Genomic DNA, 24389 nt, shown 5'->3' on the forward strand with positions numbered 1-24389 from the left:
AGTAACTGTCTCCTTCCACCCTGTTAATGAGAGAGACAGATTCTGGCCAGAGGTGACCATGGAATGTGAAAGACAAAAGTTTTTGTCAGATCGTTCAGCAATGATTTATAATACTGACAAAGAAGTGGATCTGTGTGACTGGACCTGAGGGTAACACTACTTGGAGATCTACAAAAGCACAGTGGCTTTACAAAGCCACAGCTGCAGCTGGTCCCTTCCCACACGAGTGTCCTCATGATCCTTTCCAGTTGCAGCTTTGCTAGGTTTGCCCTTTGGAGAAGCTCACAGAACAGCATTTGCACTGACCACAGCCTTTTTGCTTGGGGTAAAAAGGTAAGATAGTACATCATTTTTGATTAAAAATCAACACTGTTCAATTTGTCATGGATAAAGGCATGCTATGCTGCCAGAGCCAAAATCTGATGTCATGGAGCATGCACGGCTAGCAGTCCAGTGCAAAGATGAATTGAGACACTACTGAAGAGCTATAAACAGTGATTTATTGGCTCAGTCCTCACAGAGACATTACTGCAAAAGCCTAAAAGCAAAAGAAATGCCTGGTTTTCCTCTCAGCATCTGCTGAGCAAGCAGAGCTCCTCACCCAACAAGCTACCTCCTCCAAGGATTTCTGTAACTGAAAGTCAAGGGTGCCCCAGCATCCACATTTACTTGAGTAGGAGTCCAGTCCCTGCACTGGCTGGATGCAGATTTGGATTCCGAAGCACACAGCTGTCAGGTATCAGTGCCTGAAGTCCCTTGTGCGTAATGACAGGTTCTGGGGAAGCTGCAAACCAGAGCTTTGGAAAGCCCCGCACTTCCAGCTCTCCACAGGAGACCAGAGCACAGCAGCTCGTGTCAGGAGTTATTCTCAACCAGCCAGGCTGCACAACAAATTCACAGTCTACCTTCAGTAAAACAGACTCTCGCATTTGCTGTGATAAAGGTTATGCCCACATACAAAATGAGGAAAAGTGTGGTTCTTATTAAAAAGAAAAATGAAGTTCTGCTATAGCATTTCTCATGCTCAGACACTGTTAAAAGGCAATGCTGCCTTCCAAACTAAACCCAAACTGAGATAGCTTAGTATCAGATCAATTATTATTAGGAGGCAACTAGCATTTGCCCCAGTTTTACCTTACAGGTGCGGCTCAGCTACTTTAAAGACTGTTCAAGTACATTGCACATAAAAATATTAGCTATCACCTTAGGTAACACCTAATATCTTAAGTCTAACGCTTGAGAAATGCAGAAATCCTTGTGGGTGTGCCGGATTAAGCCCAAAGATCATCATGCTTTTTCCTATTTGTTCCCTTTTCCGGCTTTCACTGGTGTTATGCTCTGTAATTGAGGCTTGTCCTGTATTACTAAGATATGACTTGGTACATTTGAGTAATACCTAAGTAATGCTATAATGAGGTATAAAAAATAAATATTTCAACAGACATTAAGAAATATATTAATAAATCTTTCATCAATATGTTAATTGCCACTTGTAAGATGGATTTCAGCTGTGGGGAGAGGATTTCTCTTAAAAGGAGGAAGAAAAGTATTTATTTCAATGAAGGAACCTCACTAGTTTGTCTGCTTTTACAAAAGATATTCCTTAAACCTGTAAGTGCAGCAGCGTGTATTCTTCTAAAAATGAGTTATGGTCTCCTAAATTCCACTCACATTGACCAAGCAGCAACTTTACAATGCACTTTTAATCCAGTTATAACCATTAACCTTGACGAGTTGACTTCTGAAGCATCTCCCAGTCTTGCACCACCTGTCCCTGCAGGGCCCCCGGGGCCATGCCACAGGAGCACAGGCATGCTCTGATGCTTTCTTTATGAAGTCATAGTTCCTAGTAAGTCCCTCCAGTCATGCATTGGCTCAGCCTGAAACATTATATGATACAGTTAATTATAAATTTAAATAGGATTTGAAGAAAACCCACATATTGTCAGGAACAGGATGCCCGACCTCCACTCGCACTCAACAGCGCAGTAATAAAAACATTCCCCTTACTGACCACTCCCAGCACAGGAAAGAAAACAAAAATATTTTTCTTCTGCTCCACAAGAGCCTAGAAATATCAGTAAAGGCATTTCACATTGGTAACTTCTACGAATGATAATACAGGTACTGTGCAGAAGTTAGGAAAGATCCCCAGGGACGTTCAACTGTTGAAAAGGCCATGCCCTCACTTCTCCAGAACATCATAACTGCAGCATAGTGCCTATAACTGCAGGTAGCATTGGACAGAGGTTACTGCTGGCTCTGCTGGGCCAAAAGCTGCTGGTTTAGCCCTGTGCCCACCCTGTCTTGGCTCAGGCTGGTCACAGGAAAGGGAAGAGCACTGGGGATACTGGAGGGATTGTGGGAGTGCTGGGGGAAAGCAGAAGGGGCTGGAGGCAGGGGAAAGGGAACTGCCTGGCACAACGAGGAGCTTGCTGCAGAGAAAGTAAATGAGCCACAGCTCACAAGGGAAACTGCCTTGGATCATCTTCCAGCCCAGATCATCTGTCTCTCATTGGCTCCATTTTGTACTTTGAGAGTATCAAGCCTAGAAAAAAACTTTCCCATACTTTTAGGTTTTTGTCTTTGTGAATGTCTGGGACAGAAAATATTCATCAGTGGTCAGGAATTCCTCCCAGCCAGGATGGACTACTGAACAGAAAAATGAGTTAGCCACTGTCTTCTTCCTGCTGTGAAGGAGAAGAGAGAGGAGAGAGGAGAGACCTTCCCTACTCCTATTAAGTTACACTTTTTTGGGTGCCTTTCAAAGGACCACCTAGCATGGACTTTACACTCAAGACCATGAGCTAAACTGAACGGTGTAGTGCAGGGCAAGGCAAGAATGCCTTTGGACTCATTTGTTCCATCAAAATCACAGCGTACATGACATATTAACTAGCAATAGATATACATTTTCATATCAGTCCAGCTGTTCGTGTTGGAAATGTCAGAGCATGCTCACTTGTTGAGAAACATCCCACCCTGTGTTCTGCCAGCTGACAGGGAATGCATGTGTGCTCCCCATCCAATTCCCTAATAAATTAACTGGATTTGGCACAAACCACCCTCCACAGCTGCCTAAAGTATGGTGGCTTCCTGAGGAAGCATCCTGAAGAGCCTACAGGGCAGGCAGACAGGCAGCAAAACTGTGGCTGTTGCAGAGCAGGATGATCACAGCTGCAATGTGAGCGGGTGCCTACCAGCCTGACCAGAAAGCTGAGGCTGGAAGGGACCTGAGATAGTCCAGGCAATCAGTTTAAAATTTAAATAAGACAGAATTTAGCCCTAGACTTCATTGAGACAAGGGTTATAGGGGAGGCAGGTACGGAGCTCATCTATGTTGGGGGTGGGGTGCAAGGATGCTGCAGCTGGACTGACACCTGGAGACACTACTGGCAGGTAATGGAGAACCAAAACCCCTTTAGGTGGCCCTGCCCCCTATCCAGATGTATATTTTTAACTGCATTTTCGTTCCACCTCCATTGCTTGTTTTTCAAGTTTATACGCTTGCAACAGGTAATAACTTTAGTGGTGTCAGATAAGGGTGTTTTGTATAGACATGCTGAAAATGTGACGAAGAGCAGAATGCTCTGTACTCCTGGAGGTCAGAGTGCAGAAGCAGAACTTTACAACAGAAGCATGGGGCTCAATCTCTGTAAGAAGAACACATCCTGTACTCAGAAGTGATCAAAGGAAAATTCAAGTTACAATAGCCAAGCACACAGTCCATCAAAAAGTTAAAAATATGCAGATATTTTTACCAGTTTCGATGCTAAGAGTAACCAGTCAATTTAGACAAAAATCCAGTTAAGAGAAACTAAATTTAACCTTCTGGACGTAATGCTTTCTTGGTTTATTTAAAAGTCCAAGTGAGAAAAGCAGACTTGAGAAAGGTTTCTTTCCCAATCTGTACCTGCGGGAACAGCTAGAAGTGATAAGATCTGTTGTGCTTAGCCTTCTAAAGAGACTGCAGCAGCTCTGAGTTTGGTTTTAGTTAAAGCAGAATTTCATGTTTTGTTGTCGTTGATATCTGAAAGGCCTAGTGTTCTAAACAAATGAAATGGAACACTAGTTTTGGGGCATGTAAATGCTGAAAGAATCAAGTACTTAGCTCTAAATACAACAAGGCTTGCCATTTCAATTAATGTATCAAACAGAACTATCAAATTCACAATGGAGGAACATCAAACAAAATGTTAATATAAGTAATACAAAAGAGCACTTGTCAAACTGAGCCTGTACATTAAAAGCTTTTTGTAAGTCACTAGCAAAAGCTAAAAATTGGCAGAGGGAGTTTTGAAGTCCCCAAATGTACAATTAAGGCCTGATGATACCACATATAGGCAATACTACGATAACTGGTATACGGGAAAGCCTGAAGCATGGAAATGCACACAGAACATCAAGAATATTGAGTAACAAATGAGGCTTGAGTAATTGGGGGGGAGAGGGGAGGAATGGGGACAGGGAGGAATCCAAGAATAGTGATTTTACCTACTAAATCTCTTCTTTTGCAATCCTTAGTTTGCAAAGACAAAAGGAAGGAAATAGTTTGATAATTGCCCTGCCATTTCACCAGAAACAATATAATCATCATTTAACTGATATTCCCAGGAAACAGAAGTTTATGTTTCTCAAGCCAAAATCACAAAATTATCAGTGTTGGCTGAAGTATCTCAGTTTCATCATTGTATAAATGTCTTACAGGACAAAACACAGAATGAACTTACCATTTCAGTACATAGAACACGCAAGCTAGACATATCACCCACCAATTAGTGGAGCAGAATAGCTTTAAAATAAATATTATTTGTGACTGAATTCAGTACCACTTACCCATTTCTAAATGATACTGCTACAAGTTCTCAGACATGATTCCTGTTTCTTTTGCTTGAATTTCTTTGGGAGTGGAGAATAAATGGAGCTTGGGATGGTATCCCTCAACAAATACTTTTCAGAAATTTATGCTCTTGAATGTTTATAACATGAAGAATATTGCTTGCTGTTTTATTTTTTCTTCTCTTCTGATTAGAGAAGAAAAGATATTCTGGTATCAAAAGCAAGAGGCTGAAAAGAACCATGTCTTCTCAGCTTATGAAGTCAAACCTTTCTGGAACATCACAGTCTTATTAACATAAATTAATGTTTACATTTAAGATATCAGTTTCTCCTTTAAATAAGCTGCAAAAGAATTCTAAATAAACAGTAACCTTGGAGCAAAAAGATGCCTGTAAGTGCCTTAGGAGTAAAACCAACAAACCTCTCTGAGATGTTGAAGAGCGTGAAATGTAATGTAGCTCTACCTAACAGTTTATGGAAGATAAAAATGGCAGCATGTCATTTAATGAGACAACTTACCATTGATTTCCTATGAAAGGACAAAGGTAAGTGAGAAGATGGTCCTCTGGAAGGTTTGCACTTTCAACTCAGCAAGCAGTGAGCCCTATGACAACCCCACCTGCAACTGACTTTCTCATAAACAGGGGACTGTGATGCCACGTGCAAGCAGGAAGGAAAGGTGTCAAAATGCAAAAAGGTGTTAAGAATGCAAAAAGTGCATTCCCCCGCACGAGTGTAAGCTCTCACAGTTATATGCTAGGGTGGTGGCAACAATATATAGTTCCATATATATAATCCCACAGGTGCATTCTTAGTTATCAACCTAGGTATTTCTCCTCCTGTGGCTCTAGTAGGAGAGGTGATTCTTCATGGGTGGACAACGCATCAGAACTAAGTATATAAATAAAGATTTTCCAGGATCAGCTAACAGAACCTGTATTAGTTTTACCTGGCAAAATCACTTGTCATTTCTCCAGTTTGCAGTTACTGAGCTGAAGATCACATGGACACCCATTTTATACATTTTTTTTAATATACACAAATTTTTATGAATTCTGATAATGAAATAAATTCAATAGTCATAATTATAATACTCTAGGAAGATGTTTATTAAGTTGCTGTTTATTAAGTTGCTGAAAAATACAAATATTAGAATAAGTTTGTCATATTTAAATACTAGCAAAAAAAGGCTACAGTTCTACACAATCTAGTTGTTCCATTTCCCCACTGTTATGAAATCTATGGTAAGATGATACAAAGTCAAATCTTTAACAATCACCTGTGAATTTCAGAAAAGTTTACATGTTCTAATTCTTCTTACCATTAGCTGTAAGCTATTGCACTGAGTTATGCATCCCTCAGTTCTGAAGGCAATGTGTTATAACTGAAAACTAGCTGATTGTATTATAATCTACTCTTTGGCTATATAATTAGAACATTATTAAGTATGAGATTTCCATTACTAATGAGGCATAACTAATTAAAACGACAAACAATTACATACACATTTTGGAAATTGGTTTAATGTGCTAAAGTCATTGCAACATTAAACTTTATATTTCTGAAAAATAATCTTGGAAAGGCTTCTAACAGCCATTTGAATGATGTTTGTAGTCAGAGTAACTGATTAACGTGTTTGAATACAGTCTCAGAAACAGAAAACTTCTGTAAACCCAGGGATGAGGAGTCGATTTATTTATTTTAAGCCCTCAAGTAGCTTCCACAGCCCACGAGTATCAGAACAGCAGTGCTGGCCTGGAGCACTGTAATTATATCCATCATCAGTGTAGACCTATCTTAATCAGATAGAAAAGTTAAAAGGCTACAGTCATAACAATGAGCCTTAACCAATGCTCAAGAGCAGCTCTAGACATTGGAAAAAAAAGGTATATAAGCAGGAATGCCATGAGTACATTGCAGGTATCTGATAGACTATAGTAGGAAACAGATTTCAACTGTGAAAAGAGAAGTTGTATTTTGCATTTTGCTTTAGGAAACAGAAGTGGAGTGAGCCCTGTGTGATGTGTGGAAAGTGCAGTCAGGAGAGCCTATAAGAAACCAAGAGCAACTACCTGGAGAATCACTGAGGGGAGAAAGCACTGCGTTCTGTAAAATGTACTCATTTACTAGTTCTCAAACACTGCTGGAACGGATGCAGTCTGCCAGCAGCAGACACCTTTACCAAGGCAGCTAATAACCAAATTATGAAGGAACGTACTTTTGTGGCACCCTGATCAAATCTAACAAATTCAAATTAAAAATAATTACACTGAAAGACTTCATGTATTCTCCATTTCTCTCGAAAAGTCTTGTGGAAATTGTCTTTACTTTTTATTTTTTTTGCTTACAACACTTCCCTTCTTCAACAGTGACTTTCCTCATGCATATGGTGAAGGACTGACACGGTTCCTTGTTTCAGCCTGAAACAGAGGCACATGCAGCCATTCCTTTTGTAGACTCACAAAGTCTTTTTGTAAGAGTAAAGCTTTCTTTAGAGCTGGAAACTGAACAGACTTGGAACAAACCCTCACAAACACTTCAGCGCTAACTGGAAAAAAAAGAAGGTCCAACTGTCTAAATGCATTTGTTGAGGGATGCTCACTTCTAGTAATGCTGTTCCTCAATTTCTGCTTTAAAAAGTCCCAAATTGTGCTTCATCAACAAATGAAGAACAAGTGGGTGGTGCAGGTAGAGAACAAAAAGTCTCACAGGGAAACACATCTCTCAAAGATCTTTTACTACCAAAATTCAGGTCGACATAGTGAAATTCTTCAAATATTTAAACAAAGAAATTAAAGTAAAAATCAATTTTGTTAAATGGTATGTTTCACCCTACATAAAGTAAGTATAGCTACTGGCAAAACCTGCCAGTTGTGTTTCCCTAGTGCTGGAATTAATGACTGCAAACCAAGCAAAAGGTGGTCTGTACCATTGCTACCTCTAGCCCAGGGTGTGGAAGGAAAGTGGATCCTACTTTAAAAAAACTATATTGTGCCAAACGGATGTGCTGTAAGAAGACATCAGGTGGCTTTCGTGTTGTGTAAGACAGGAAAAGCTTGCAAATGAATAAATACGCTGCTACAAGTGAACGTGTCTTTGCCGTCGCTTATTCTCACCATTGATTTTTCTGTTGGTCAACCAGAAAAATCTAACATACTTCACGTGTAGAAGTATCATATATCTCCATGGCATAAGAGTCAACATTTCTTTAGAGAGGTAAGTGACTTGCCTAATTGCATACCAAAATGGCAATATATACATTTGAAAGAACATACAAATTCTCATTATTTACCACGAATACGTACAAATTGAAGTATATGTAAAAACTGAAGTGAAATCAAATTGAATAAATTGACTACATGAGTTATGAAACAGTTTGTATTTTATACACATAGTATGTACACTGGTTTTGGAAATGTGGGTTTTATCCATGCAAATTTAATACAAAAAAACTATTTACAAAAAATAACAGTAGGAACATTTTTTCAAAAACAACAAAAAAAACATATACATGTTGGAAGCTCCAGCAATAATGGAAGTCCTGAAAAAAAGACTTAATACAGTATTGTACAGGTAGACAAACTTCAGAAGTGTGGAAAATGCACTTTACAAGAACATGAAATGCAAAATGAATTGCGCTATCAAATAGATGTTACAAGTATATACACAATTTAAGCATCTATTTTTAAATGATCACTCTCCAACTGTGCCTCAGAACTACTTCTGTCATGTTTTGCACACATTTATATATTGATCATTTGGCTATGTTGTATTTTCTGAGTTTTATAACCACAAATTATAAAATAAAATAACTGAATACCAAGTGATAAAGCAATCACATTTTCCTTGTTCTACGCATTACACAATAGTAAAAGAGTATTCACATTTCCAACATAATCCACCAACCAACCCTTTTGCAATGCCTCCATAAGCCCCTCAAAAGCATCAAAAATTTACCTGCTGGTACAACAGACATTAATTGTTGCAACTAGGAATTCCCAGAGTTGCAGGAATGCTTACCATATCACATCAACTCAGTAAACTCAGATGTGTTACCATTTTCATTTAAAAAGCATAATCTTGCACATGCTCTAGAAAGGCTTTTAATACTGAACAGTGGGAGTTCTCATGCCATGAATGGCACAACCAAATCCTAAATGAATACAGCAATTCTGGAAAGATTTCATCGGTTCGCTTGTATTTAAAAACAAAAGAAGAAGTATCATTGCGGTTATTTCCAAATAGCAGCTATTTCACAATCTGCCCTCAGAAAGTTAGAACTGGGAAATAAGCATCATGTTTGCCTTATTTCACACAATTTTGAAAGGAGTGAGGAAATCCTTGTTAATGCCTCAAATTCATTTTAAATTACTAACTTCGTGTTTTAGCTCACTTACAAAACTATTGAGGGAAATTCTGATCTCACTGAATTCAACTGAAAGTCTCCCAAAACAATTTAATACGCTGTCACAGTTCAAGCCATTTTTTTCCTTTAACGTTTGGTAAGGGACTAAGCAAGTTGTGTAAAGACCTACTGAAGTTGGTTTGTTTGTTTCAACATCAGGATTCTAAAATGTGTATGCATGAGGAAAAAAATTTAAAAGTCCCTCTTAAAAATTGTAGTTGGCTATAAAATGCCTGATGTCATTTTTACAATAACTTCTATTCCTTCCAGAGAAATTCATAATGTAGCTTATAGCAATCCCCTTTGCTTCCCATATTGGAGAAGTCAAAAACAGCAATGGAACAAATACAGCATAAAACTACAGTTTTAATATACATAATGTCAGGACTGTAGTATGTGAAATACGTGAAGACAATTTATAAAGCAAAGCAGCAGTTTATTGTGTAAAAAACACAGGAGCCAGAATTGCTCCTGTAGTGGCAAGATTAAACTGGAATTCAGCTCATCACATTCTATTTTAACAAACAAGATCAGCAGAAGGTGCTTTCTTGATAGGAAGAGAATTTTTTGCTTTCATATTAGGTAACCAAAAAGATCTGACAAAATTTCTTTTTAAAAAGTTGGCCTTTCCCTCATGTCTAAATTACATATATCCCAGAGCGTGTTCTGCGTATTGAAGAGGAAACAGTATCATTTTTATTCATTCAAGAGGACAAGTGACCCTAACCTGCTAGAGTCATGGTGCAATTTTCAGCAAGTGAAGTTGTCTGGTTTCTAGAATAAGCTTTCTCTGTCTCATATGTCTTTACTGGCAGAAGGTAAATACTAGCAAACATCTATTTTTCTATTACTCTTAGATATTATCGCTTTCCTTAGATTTTTTTTGTTCAGATTGCAACCATCTATTTAAAAGAATGCCAGCCAGTGGGGAAGGAGGCAGCAGCACAAAGCAAGGAGACGATGCCTTCAGAAGGCGCATCACCCAGACAAGCCTTGACACACATGCCCACTGTAGCTCCTCGCCTGATTAGAAGGCCAGAGGGAAGGCCTGTGGCACCAGCGAGGTGCCCTACCCTGTGCTTGGGGATGGATAGTGCCCTCTGCACAATTAACACAATGAATCCTGCAGAACTGGCATAGTTGTCCAAAATCAAACAATCTCTGGGAAAATGAAGATGCCAATCTTCTCGTTACTGTAACCTCTACAGAAAGGTCCAAGTTAAAAGATGAACCAGGAGCTGGTCAGCCTCCAGTGTCCCTCAACATGAAGTAGTTTCAGAAACATTTCTTCCTCTGCTAATTCTTTCCAAAAAAACCTTTTTCTTCTGAAGCAATTTAACATACACTCATGTTGCAACTCAGAGGAACCTCTCCTTGGACAACTGTATTATTTCCAATTCCTGGCCATAGTGGCATTTTCTCTTTAAAAATAATTTAAAAGAGTTATCCATAAGCTGGAAATATTTCATCAGCTGTATGTTGTAATGGTCACTGTTTAATATGATGTACCTCTCAAAATAAACACAGGCATTAGCCTGACTTTGTGAGGAAAAAAAAGAGAAATTTTGTTTACCGGTACAAAATCATTTCCTATCCACAGAAAGTGCAAAAACTCCTTCAAAAACTCATGCTTACGCTGCATTCAGTTGAAATCCACTATCCTGACACTAAATATATATATATATACATATATATATATATATATATATCTCGACTTAACATTGAATAAGGTTTTGCTTACTATTTGACTAAGATTTTGGTACATTATTAAAGTACCTGACCTCTGCATTGGTATACAGCCCTATCCAGAGACAAACAGGGAGACCGCAGCTGCATTACATACAAGAGTTACCTTTTGTACTAAAATTTTTAAAATTAGCAGAAGGACATAATGCCAAACTTGTCCTTCTCCTCAATACTGAGGATACATGGAAATTTGCTTTTAGTGAAAATAGGTATCTTCTCTATTTATTTTTTTTTTTAATTTGGCCAGATTATGTCAATCTGAGAAGAGTGTTGCTAAATTATCAAATATTTGAAATAAAGGTTTTAGCACTGCGAAGTAACTGATGGTACCTGTAATTTTTTGAGGTGACATACATTCCACAGTATGAAAGCAGTGCTTAGGAGTTATTTTTCCTACCATCTTAGTACTGTATGGCACATCAGATTATTTGTATTAAATATATAAATCAATGTGTAACATTAGCAGCTTCCCGTTGCTAACCACAGATCACTATTTTTAGTCAAGAAATTGACACTAAAGCTTTGCTCACTTCAAACAAGTTTAAGTCATGTTTCACCACTGCCTCTACCTCAGGTGTTCCATAATCTAACAGTAAAATCTCTTACTGAAGTCAAGAGCAAAATTCGCACTGACTCCATTATAGCTAGGATTTTACCTAGAAATTCCTATGATTCATGTCAGTTATTTATTGTTTCAAATCTATTCCTCTATTTCATGATAATGTTAATTTTTGGTTATGCTACTGAAGGCCTTCAGGTACATGTGTGTAGACAGGTTTCTGGGTCTCCAACAATACTCCAACTAGCACACTGGACTGGCGGTGTTATAGCATAGATGGGAAGCATTTCTAAGATACTGTGTCTGAAGTCACCACTCTTTAATTATTTCAGTGCCACTGCTCTAAGGTCTCACAATATCTGAGACATTATTGCTTAAAAAAAGATCATTCATGTGCGAGATGCTGCATCCAGTAAAATAGAAAATAGAAAAAATACACAAGGGCAGAAACCCTGTCAGCAATTTACAGTTCGTATCACATTATTGCAGTAACTTTGTATAGCATCCACAATAACAAAAGCACCCTAGTTAACTCAAATATATTAGGAAAACTTAATACAGTTTCCTAAAGCTTTTCATGTTATCTTCACATCAAAAGGAAGAAAAACTGAGGGACTATGATAAGAATTAGGCTTCTGTTTTTAACAATCCATCAGCTGCATCAAACATTAAGTAATGACATTGCATCCTAAACAAAATAAGAAAAGAATATCTCAACTGTGCTAATTGTTGGAGCAGGGACTCTGGATTCACTAAAGACAGTTAAAAAGTCACTTTAAAAAAGTAAAGAGGGAGGAGGAGGTCACATGCACTAATGAATAACGTGAAGTCACTAGATCAGTAAACAAAACCAAAAATAGGATGCTAGGAATAAAAAAGTGAGGAGATAGTAGGCAACTTCTTGTACAGGGAGGACAGGAACAATTCCCATATGCTTCTTCAAAATTAAAATTTTACCTTCAAATTATTTTTTTAGCATCTCTTTTGCAGTTGCTTCTAAAAATCATTAAAGTAACAGCTAATTGTATCATTACTTCAGAGAATTATTTGTAGAAGCACCTAAAGAAAGATGAGAGAAGATTCATCTAGGCATAGCAGACCTTTTCTCAGACTGTTCCTAAGGATACTGGAAGGCCTTAACTTTTGCAATGCTAAGAAGGAAATCCTCTAAGTACCACGAATATCCTTTCCCATAAGCATTAAGAAGGCCATAATAATTTCCAAAGAGCAGCAAAGCCAGACTGGTCCTAGCAAACCCGTGGGGAAGAATTCTAAAGTAGTTAAAAAAATATATGTTATTTCCGTAGTTTTCAATTTCAGAGGTACAATTCAAAATGAGTACATTAGTTCCATATCCAGTTCTCATGTTACTTAGGAAGTAATATGCTAAGATTAAATAACTGATCTGGCATGATACATCAAGGGAATTCTTAAATGTTTACACTGTGATATGATAACTTCATAAATTTATTGCTATTTGGATAAGAGTGTTACTTTAAGATAACATTTAAATGGCAATTAAATAGTAGTGTAGATTGGTTTAAGTTAGATAATTTAAAGTGGCAATTTACAGGTATCAATTCTATGGCTAGCATACTGAAGCAGAACTTCATTACTGTCATTGCCATCAAATACCACATAGCAAGGAATTGAAAGACAATGAAATACTCCTTTTGAATGAGTTCTTCAAATGTAGCACACAGTAACAAGAAGTCTGCTTAATATATTATTTTTTCATTTTAGTCTTAGCATGACTTCAGATACTGCCTTTTGTAAAAAATAATTTAAATTGTTAAAGTAAGTATTATGTGAATGATTTAAAACCCAATTAGAGATACAGTAAATACCATGTTTCAAAGGTCAAAGCAATATAGATTACATACATATTTTATTTAAAGAAACTAAGATTTAGATCTAGGACTCTGCAAATTAAGTTTTACACCTTTTAAACACAGTTTTAAGGCTTCTCAATGAGCTGTGAAGCCTTAAATGGCTTCTTGACGAATTGGAAAGAACAGAATCAAATCCTGTTACAATAGGCAAACATATACTTTCATCGAAATTAACTTAGCCTAAAAGAGAAAATCTGTGACAGTCAAAACTTTTTTTTTTATTTGAGCTACCCATTCGTGAAGAAAAAACTAATTCAAACAGTTTTACTACTGTTTTACTACAGTTTTACTACTGAAATTATTTGCAACTTGTTTGGAACGGAACTCAACTGTGAGTTGGTTCAGAATGTTCTCAAAACACCAAGAATCTGCGTAGAAGTAAGCAAATGCATAAACTCAAAAGTTTCAAAAAGAACACCACAGTGGGAATTTCTTTTTTAAATTTGGCCAGAAAAGTCTAATGTTTCAGCAAAGTGACATTTGTACAAACTAATTTGTGTGCTACGCCACACACTATTGTAAATTACACAATAAATCCTGTAAACACTATGAAGATAAACACAGATTTCTCGACTAAATTATGGATATACCTCTTGTAAAAATGTAAAGTAAAATCAGGAGCATTATTACATAAAATCCTGAAAGTCACAGCATAAACCTGAGATTTGGGCAGTTTTATCAAAATGTCCTAAATTATTCTGTATGCATTACTAGTCCTCATCTTACTCACCATGTATATTTGTTTGCCTCAAACAAAGAAAAGTAGACAGTTTTGTTTATCCAACAATACATTAAACCAAAAAATGATTAAGTATTATCAAATTAAATATCATAAATAAAGTGTATTTACAGTATTTTCTAATTATTAGACAACAGAATTATCAATTGTGCAACAAACGTAAAACACCCAACATCAAAAATGTGAAGTATTACTTAAATCTTCACGTATTGATTTTACAAAAAACTATTAAAATATTTAAAAATTCCCATTTTATCTATTTTAAAACAAAGAAGTTTCAAAAATGTTTAAGACTATTAAGAGTTATCAATTACACAGGCACTTCACATGTAAACAATCTACAGTACAACTGAAAAAAATATTTGGCACCAACCTAGAAGACTGGAAAAAACTCAATGTGTCCTTTTTCCCATTCTATACTGTTTTGTGTAATCACCATACACTCAGACTAAATACTGGCAATGTTGGAAGTGCGTAAATTACAATCAGGAGTGCAAAAAAAAATAAAGAACACACATAAAGCTTTCTGAGAGAATGAAAGTGGATTACAATTATCAGTCACTGTATTTTTACCATCATACCATCGCTACATTTTTGTTTTACCTTTGAATCAAATGATTGACTTTAATCATTCAAGCAAGGGGGAATCAGGTTTTGTACTTCTAAACTAATTCAAACATTTTCCATGTAGAAAAAGAAATCCAGCATTTAACTGTAACACTCTGAGATGATAAATGGCAGGTTTTAACTTAAATGAACTGGAAAGAGAACCTGATGCTACCAAAATCTCTTTGTGCATCCAGAAGACAAAAAATCATTATGGTCTTTTAACGTCAGCTGACTCCAAGGTTTTCATGTCCAACTTCAAAGTAAGGCGCTCTACAGCATCTGGACAGATATTAGTTTTTGATGGCTTGGATGTTCCCGTGTAGGAAGCTGAACTGCTCCAGAGCAATCCAACAAATCAAACGGTAAGTTGTCTAGTTTCCAAGAAGTCATGTTACATGGAGGAAAGCTGAGATACTTTCAGTGTAGGCAGTTCAAGCAGAGCTTGAACAGTGAGGCCAACTTTTACAAGGCCTCTTTCCTCCAGAATGTGATGGGGCAAGCAAAGTCTCTCCTGTAAAATAAAGTAGTACATGCGTTAAGCTTGATTCACTTTTTCCAAGCTAGGTAACAAAAGCATTCTCTCTGAAGTCACACATGTTATACATTTGCATAGAAAATGTCTTCGGCTTTAAATTTTGCACATTGTTCTCTACAGTAACAGAACACTCAGAAATTATATCCAAGATCTGACTGTTTAATTGTGAAAAAAATACTTAATTATGAATGCAGAAATTAGCAAAAAAAGAACATTTACTTAAAATATTAAGCTAAGATACATAAGTACTGTGCTAACTCCCTAAAACCAAAGACATTCTTTACAAAAGTAAAGCAAGAAAATCAGGTTGATGGGCACTGCTGGTCTGCTTCTTCCTTTCGCTGTTTTGGAAGCATATTACTAATTTTCCCCTTGGGACCTCTTAGAAGTGCTGACAGACTTTGGCCCTCAGTAATGAATCATTCTCCAAGGAAGTCATCTTTCAGTTTCAAAAGACTTTTGCAGCAGAAGTTAAATACTCTTCCCCTCTGTTAGATGGTGCTATACGGAACTCAGGAGGTGAATCTCTGCATCCCTGACTTCTGAAAGTCCTGTGGCTCCATGCAAGATGGAAGCTGTGGCAGAGCAGCAATCCAGGGTTTTAAATCCATTAATCTGTTTTCTTGTTCCACTGAAATGCGGTGAGTTTTGTGTGTCTCATAATATACAGGAAATGTTTTGGTCTTTCATTTTTTTCTCTTGCACAGAGAAGTATGGCAAGGGGAAAAGTATGGAAGTTGGGCAAAAGGAGCATGAATAGTGAGCTACAACTGCAGTTAGGTTATATATTTCTTTAACTGCAGGGTTTTCACTAGGCATACACTGAAATTCCTGCCAAAATGAATTGCTAAACAAAAGACTTAAATATTACAACATCATCCTCTCACATCAGTTCTTTTGTTTAGACGATATTTTATTTTAAAGGGAAGTCAGTATTTGTGCTATTGGGAAATAACTGGAAACCCATAGTTTCCTCAAAGTTCACACCACAGGCCAGAAGGCCAGGGAGACAAATTTTTTTTATACCTTTAAGTTCCCTGGTCAGTGTAATAATCACTACTGCTCCCTTTCTGCCCCCATGAAAAAAAAATCAACTGCAGTATTTGCTGACACACTTTCTGTGATTATATTAGTCAATAAAACAATTAGCATACCTGTGGAACACCCAATTTTTTACAAGCATCAAGAAAGTTTTCAACATTTCTTCGGCACTTTGCCATACTGAGTTTAGGCTGTAAAGACAGGATATTAGATTTTCATCATATTTGTGAAGGACTGTATATTTCTGCAAATTCAGTAACAGTTGCTTAAGCAGAAACTAGAACAAGTTCAATGAAGATTCAAGTATAAAAAAACAGCTAAACTAAACTAAGCCTTGTTTAATGCTTCTTGAAGAAAAATTGAAGTGAGGAATGTAGCCAGTTAGTATAGCAAATATGATACATGATTTTTTAGTATTGAACTTCAAAAGCTTATTTTCACATAAGATGCAACAAAAGTAAGATAAGCGACTTACCACTGCTGGCGATGGTACATGAATGCTGGCAACAGAGCGTGGTCTTATGTGATTGGCTAAATGGCAAAGAACTACTCCATCCATCAATGCTGCTCCAATATCATCTGGCAAAATTACTTTTAACCTTGATTCAAGATTCTGTTAAAAAGCCCATAAGTAAGTTACTTTCAACATTACCTAATTATTACTTTAAATCGACTGTATTTTAAAGCATGCAGTTTTAAAAAGGCATTTTAATATTAACATGAAGTAAATGGAACCAATCCACACTTCACTGAGTACAATACTTTTCTCTGCATCATTGAGCTTATAATTCCCTTTGCTTTTTTTTTTTTTTAAATGACACAACCATATACGTTGACAGACATTCAGCCAGCAACTACCATGACAGAGCTCTCAAAGCCCTACGATGAACCCACTACTCCTAGGAAAGCACAGAATTTAAGAGCAAAATGTTAGGCTAAATCCCTCATCAGCTGTTAGTGGGAGGAATTTGTGGGTTGAAATCACATGCAAGTTTACTAGGAGGAGGGATCACAACCACTGATGAAGTCACAATCCCGAAGTAAAGCCATTCATGCAAGTAGCAGTTAAATAGCTGAGGAAAGGGTGGCCAAGAAGTACCCACACTTGTGTTGCAAGAGAAAGGAAGTAGGAAATGTTTTATCCCATTCCAACAAGCTTTAATTGCTCAGGAAGTGGACCAGACAGGGCAGAAACAGCCTCCAAAGACACACTTAAAGTTAGTACTGCCCTTGAAAGCAGAGCTGCTACAACAGTATTTATCATTCATGGTAGATTTAGTCAACTACAGTTGTTAAAAATCTTAAGAACAGAACTATATAGGGCAGAAAAAAATTACCAGAATTCCGACACTTAGATTCTATTCAGTATTATGCAATTTGTAGCAACTTTCTACACTCAAAAAGCATTTGAGTATTCAGAAGACTATGACCAGCTTTCTTCAAATCTCAGGTCAAATAGCACACACAAGCAGACCTATGGTCTCCCTAAGAACACCAAAAACCTAAAAAAAAACCCTTTCATTTTTCATTTCATTTTCCTAAACTAAAAACATTTAGTTCCTGGTTCCTGTTTTGGTTGGACCAAAAAATAGTAACAATGGAGCCTGTTAGATAAAATTGCTTGGAAAGGAATGTCACTACAGAGACACCTTTGTATATCTGTAATGACTTGCAGGCTTTTATTACAAAGGTTTGAGTTGTGGTACAAACTAAACATACTGCACCCACATCATAAACAATGGTACATACATTGCGAAGTTGTCTTATTTGCTCCCTTTCTTCCCTTAAATGCTCCATTTTCCTCCTCATTGTAAATCCAGGATCCATTGCTCCATAGTCTTGGCGAGATGCACGGCTGAAAGCTATTGAACATTAGCAAAGTTAGTTTTCAGAATTCAGATTTATTTTTTTAAGTAATGATGGGGAGGAATATCTCCAGGGATAACAGCGGGTAAAAAAACCTATGGCACTTTACAGAATAAATATATTTCAGTATTGCGATGTAAAAGACGCTGTCTATGAAACTTGTTTTTCAAACAAAATACACAAACTATCCTATTTAAGTGGAACTGGGTTACTAGAAAACAGACGTAGAATAGACTTTAGAGACAGAATAGACTTTAATATTCAAATATCTAAGGTATATGATTCCATTTGTACTTCTGCAAGCATATCTTGCAAGCTAGCTTTGAAAGTGTTTTCATTACGTTTTAATCAAGCATAAAGACTAAGGAAAGTACAGAAAGGAACAGGACTCCCTGATCTAACTTAAAATGGAATACTTTTTAAATATATGTACATATGTCCGTGTGTTACACAGAGACACAGTAATTGCTTATTAAAGCACTAACTGAAAAACATGGAATGTCTTACCCAACAGTTCAGAGCTCTGTTTAAAAAAGCATGTCTTAAATACTCTAGCTACCATTCACTTTATTATTCATCATGCTTGTAAACCCTTCAAATAACAATTGTATTTTATAAAATCCTTGCGAACAAATTCCTGCATAGCAATACCACTGTATCCTCAAGTATTTTACCCTATGCTTTTGAGCAAAAAAAAAGCAGTACTTCCATCTTTAGAACATACTTTACTGTTTCTAACAGTTTGGATTTTAGCAAGACATCTAGAAAACAAACCAAAAAAAATCACAGAAATTTTAAAGATATTCTTGTGGAACCACTGCTCTGACCTTACACACAAGACTATGTAGTTTGCACACAGAAAAATACAATTGCATCTCACCTACAACGTCTTTGGAAGCATCTTAAAAACACAAGGGTCTTGTGTTCTGAGAAAAATAATGCCATTCAGCACTCTCTTAGAACTGAGGAAAAGGGGTCCTGCAGTTTTAGTGCTGAGAGCTGGCAATGGCTCCTACTGCACAAAGAAGAAATGGGCTGAAAAGTTCAACAAGTCTGCTTGGTCCTCTCAATTCTGCATCTTCCTGCAGCCTAGGATGCATCCAACTCAGAAACCTCTAGACGTGCACTGCTAGATATGTCCTGGTATATCCAACTAACCTAACTATCTTTGGAACAGAATTTTCATGCAACTGCTTACAAGTCACAAGTGACTTGAAGGCCCAGAAGGTGCCACCTGTATCACCTAGATAATCCTGCCTGATACAACTGTCTTCTGGGGGTATGGCAGTCTTATAGAATCATTAAGGCTGGAAAATACCTCCAAGACAAAGCACTAATATATATGACTCCTTTCAAAGCTCTGATCCATGCATCCTTTTATAGGATGAATTACAAAAACCTACTTCTCTTGAAGCCCTCTTGCCTCAGCCATGTTTCAAAAATAACTGAATACTCTTTTCCTGTTGACAGTGACAAAACATGCAGAAAATAAGTTAGTGACATTTAAGAAAAAAATCACTGTGCAGCTTTGGGAACTTTCAATTATTAGACATAAGCTTTGGCAAACCATGTCTTTTCCAGTACTATGCTTACGTTAAGTTCACTGAGTGAAATGCTGTACTGTGGTCTCCCCTCACATTCATTTCAATTCATGCATCTGTTGTCCTTATCATCTATTCCAGCCTGGGGAATAAACATCTGTTGCCTCATGCTATCTTAGAGAAGAGCAGCTTACCTGACCTTGGTCTGAGACCAAATGGTCCATGAGTGTTACTATCTGTCCTTTCATAATCCTGTTAAAAGAGAGAAAGTCAATTTTCTCCCATTTATTACAATAATTAACATTTGTTTTCATCAAAATAGCATTTAAATTATTCTTGCCTAAAATAAAGCTCTTCTGCTGAACTGTAAAACACTGCTTTGAAGGGGATACTATGAAGTAAATGGAATCCAAGTAAACTCATTAACTGCAGATAAAATTATCTTACCAAGGAAGACAACGCACCACCAGATTAACTAAAATCTATTCTAAGATTAACTAACATCTATTCTAAAACATTTCAAACAAAACATTCTGTGAACTGAATTCTAAGCCAGATGTAAGTGAATACAACTATTTTCCCCAATGCCTTGCACTGAATTTCTTAAGAAATGTTTACTTTCAAATATGAAAATCATGTTTTTCTCACGTCACCATCTACAAAGGGGAGATGCACTCAGTAATCTTTTATGTACATGAGCTATCCTTAGTTCAACTCCTTTCACTGTTTCTGTGAGATGTTCCACTCATTCCACTCTCTTAGGTTCCCTTTTGACATCATGCAGAAACATTAATCTTTAGCATGGCTTATTTATAGCTTACTAGAGTACTGCCATCACAGTGAGACTAAACGGATATTCCTTAAAAAGGAAAGCAACTGATGAATGAAACTGTAAAGCTGTATCACAAAGGTGACAGACAATCATAAAGGATGAAACCGCTTAAGCAGTATCAGTACATCAGGGTTCCTTACGTTGAGGTACAAAACACTGAAAGACAAGTTTTACTTGAAATCCCTAAGCATATAGGGACAACTAGAAAATACACCGATTTTCATTTATCTTAATTAGCCATTTTCATTAGGAAAAATAATGGAGATAAAACAATGCATCCTTCTTCACAACAGTCAAAAAAAAAAAAGAAAGAAGAAATCCTGGACAGATCAGATAGTTGCAAAGGTAAAAATAAGCTATGATATACATCTACGATTCTACTTTTGACTTTTTAGTATGATGAAATATTCCTAACTCCAGTTTCAAAGGAAACTACCAGCTTTATATCTGCACGGGAAACCTGGTGACACAAGTAATGTGCACAAAGAAATGTTTGTTGAATGAAAAACAAAACCACAAACTTGTACCTCAGACGACACAGGAGACTGTGGGGACACATTAGTATTATCACTGTCTTGCTAAAAAGAAACCAAAGAGATGGAATTATAAAATGAAAATTATGATTTAACAAGAAAATGTGAAATTATGAAAAACACCATACATGAGACATCCAACATTTGTCAAATATGGCACAAGCTCGTAGCAACTGAATTTAAAAATATGTAAAGCAAGGAAACTGCTCACTGCTTATACAGAATATTACTTTTATATTACCTTTGCTTGATAGTTCAATTAACTTTGTTATTACTGAAGCAAGTAACTACCCTACTCTTCCCCAGTGTAACGCCTTGGTGGCTTTTTTCAAATAGGACTATAATATTTATTGTGCTATATTTCTACTATGACTTTGGAACGCAAAGTCTGTTTGCACAGACCTGTTCCATGACTGTGGCTCGTAAGTGTTCATAGAAGATAAACAAATAAAACAATTTTCTTACATATTTTATGCAATTACCATTTCTTACCTCATCATTTTCATTTCCACTTGAACTCTTTCTGGAAGACTTATACTGCAAAACACATACAATTATTACTTTAAAACGGAAGTATGTTTTTCATTTGAACTAAATGGCCTGATACCACTCAGATGTTACTTATTACTGGTGAAGCTGCTGAGGGAAAAAAAAACATGTTACAGAAATCATCAAAGGAGCACAAAAAAACAGAAGACAAACATCTAGTTCCTAGGTTACTCAAGAACTACATTATTGAGAGAATAGGATAATTTCAAAAATACATTTATAATGTGAACTGACTACATATGAGACTTGATCCAAGTGGAAAGACCTGAATAACTGTTCCTCTCATGCATTTTTTGTTAGGAAAAAAAAAATGTGCAACCCATGAAAGTTACATACAGAAACATGCTGTAAAAGTAGCTCTTAAGGTTGCTTATACTTGGCTAGATTGACCTGACAATGTAAAAAATGAAAACAATGAGAAAAAAAAGTTTTAAAAGGCAAGATTTCCTTTACAAGTGCAAAGCCTGATCACATACTTTTATCTAAGACCACTGCTTTTTCTGAAGACGTCTGCCTGATTTTTTGCACATTGCTTCTGCCCCACTTCCTGATTATCTGAGAAATACAGTAGGAATGAAGGAGAGATCAATACAAGAAATATATAAAAGCAGTATTTAGGGAAATAAATGTATTCGTCTCCAGAGGTTAAAAAAAAAAGATGCATGTAGAAAGAGTTACATCTCCACAAAACTAAGTTCATTACGCACTTACATTACACATTACCTGTTTTTATGATATATATAGAACACAGGATAGATTAAAAAGACTAACTTTGGAACTGGAAGGATAGCTTTCCTTCAAAGATTTTTAGGGGTGCATACAGATTCTAGTTAGAAGATAGTTAGAAGAATTTCTCAGAAAGAAAAAATTGACTTGCAACTACATTCTTTAACATTAATAAATAGGGAACTTTACATAATTCTGTTATATAAAAGTTATATGTATTACTTAGAAGATGCCTGTCTCCTTCAAAGTTACAACTCTGAGCACTCTGAACAGCTTTAAATTTTGAACTACATGCTGAATAATGCATATATGTCAGTGTATGGTAAAAAGCGTTTCTTTTGAAAATCAAAGTCTAGGACAAACGTAATCTTTGTTAGGAATCCTACTGCCATTCATTTTCATTACAAATTAAGTGTCTTTTCAAGAGTTACTGAATGATGTCTTTTTTTGTTAAAAAAGAACCAATGAACAGAATGCATGAAGTCCTGGAGTCATGTAGTGACATGTTATACACGTTCATGACTGTGCATTTTGCTTCTGGGATATATTTCCTGTATGTCTGAAATGAAATATTTCCTACGTGTTTACAAGGGAATATACTAATTTGGGAGCTCATAAGCCAAATATTATTTTCCTGTGCCTTCATACAGGCCTTTGACAGTTCCGTGTTCAGATTTCTCCACCATAATTAACCATACCAAAGCTAGCATGTAGTAATTTCTTTTCTCTTGTGGATGTGCTATCCAGAATTTTAGCTTAGATGAACTAGGATCCAAAGCAACCACAAACTCCTCCAGCAAAAATGCATTTTGGTTGATAAAATTGTCTTAGATGGTTAAGGTTTTTTGTTTGTTTGTTAACGTATTTAGCACAATAAAAATTTGAGTTGCTAGACAGGCTTCAAAGACATTCTACAAGAAAAGGAGTTCTGATTCTCACAAGCATTTTTCTACCGTTCTGGTGCACTGTACAATTTCACAATAAAAATATACAGAATGTATAATAAAGATGCTCTATAAATACTTCTGGATGCTGAGCTAAATAAATCATTCCTGTTCTAATAACACCGGTTGCAGTAACTTGGCAGGTATTCTTAAGATAGTCATTCATGTTTGGCGGTACAGACATGATTATTCAGTGAGCTTTTTTGCCAAAAAAATAGGGACTCAATATGAATTTGCTGTCGTGTCCCCCCTCCCAAGTTTGCTATAGAAGACAGACATTTGCTTATTGCCTTATCTTTGTAAATGGAACTCTCAGTGAGACAGTATTTTTTGTTACTGGTAAAACCAGCTTAATTTCTTTCTAAGACATGACTATAGTTGTAAGAAATATGATTTCAGGTACCTGCTTCTACCACAAAGCTCAGAACTGAAGTCTGTATTAGGATTTAAACACAGATTTAAAGTGATGAGAAATCACTGATGCAAATCTTCTGTATAAATAGCACATTAAACATGGATAGTTTAACGAGTTAAATGACTGAATTCTGTTTTAGAAGTTTGTCCTGTTCCCCTCAAAGACTGCAGAGTGAAATTAATTTAAGGATGCAAACATTGGAAAGAAGGTCATAAGAATTCAAGTTAAGATACAACCCCCTAAATCCTTGAGGGGGCTAAATTAATAGCTACTTTAATCACAAGAATATATCTCAGTTATATGGCATGCTCTCTTTTTCCTGAGAATTTATTTTAAATTCCCTAGCAATTCATAAAGATATTTGGCATATATCCAAAAAACAAATTTCACAATTGAAATGTAATTTTACCTCAACCTAGCACTGGTCAGAATTATTCTATTCTTCTACAAAAAATTTATTTGATGCTGCTGCATTAACTTCCTATCTGTTCTACCACAAGCAGACAGTGACATCTGGTGACCAATGATACACACTGCAAACAGCAAAATCAATACAGAGAAAATAACCTCTTATATGCAAACTGATGCAGCGAGAACCAAAATGCATAAATCATTCTT

The 24389-nt window shown here is 36.4% G+C and overlaps 1 protein-coding gene across 4 annotated transcripts in view; it reads right to left on the reverse strand.

The window, feature by feature from the left end:
• Positions 1-8203: 8203 nt before the first annotated feature.
• The window catches only part of LRCH2 (leucine rich repeats and calponin homology domain containing 2), a 45035-nt gene continuing 28849 nt past the window's right edge, over positions 8204-24389 (reverse strand). For all 4 annotated transcript variants that reach the window (XM_083796761.1, XM_083796762.1, XM_083796763.1 and 1 more), the window contains 7 exons: positions 21630-21674; positions 21132-21182; positions 19967-20024; positions 18115-18227; positions 16841-16978; positions 16479-16556; positions 8204-15300 (listed from right to left, as the gene is read on the reverse strand). In XM_083796761.1, the coding sequence (XP_083652887.1) occupies positions 15181-15300; positions 16479-16556; positions 16841-16978; positions 18115-18227; positions 19967-20024; positions 21132-21182; positions 21630-21674 (603 nt within the window). In that variant the 3' untranslated portion in view covers positions 8204-15180. The remainder of the gene's footprint in view (positions 15301-16478; positions 16557-16840; positions 16979-18114; positions 18228-19966; positions 20025-21131; positions 21183-21629; positions 21675-24389) is intronic.

The sequence above is a fragment of the Anser anser genome, assembly GCF_964211835.1.
Source record: "Anser anser genome assembly, chromosome: 13".
In the NCBI taxonomy this organism is placed as follows: Eukaryota; Metazoa; Chordata; class Aves; order Anseriformes; family Anatidae; genus Anser; species Anser anser.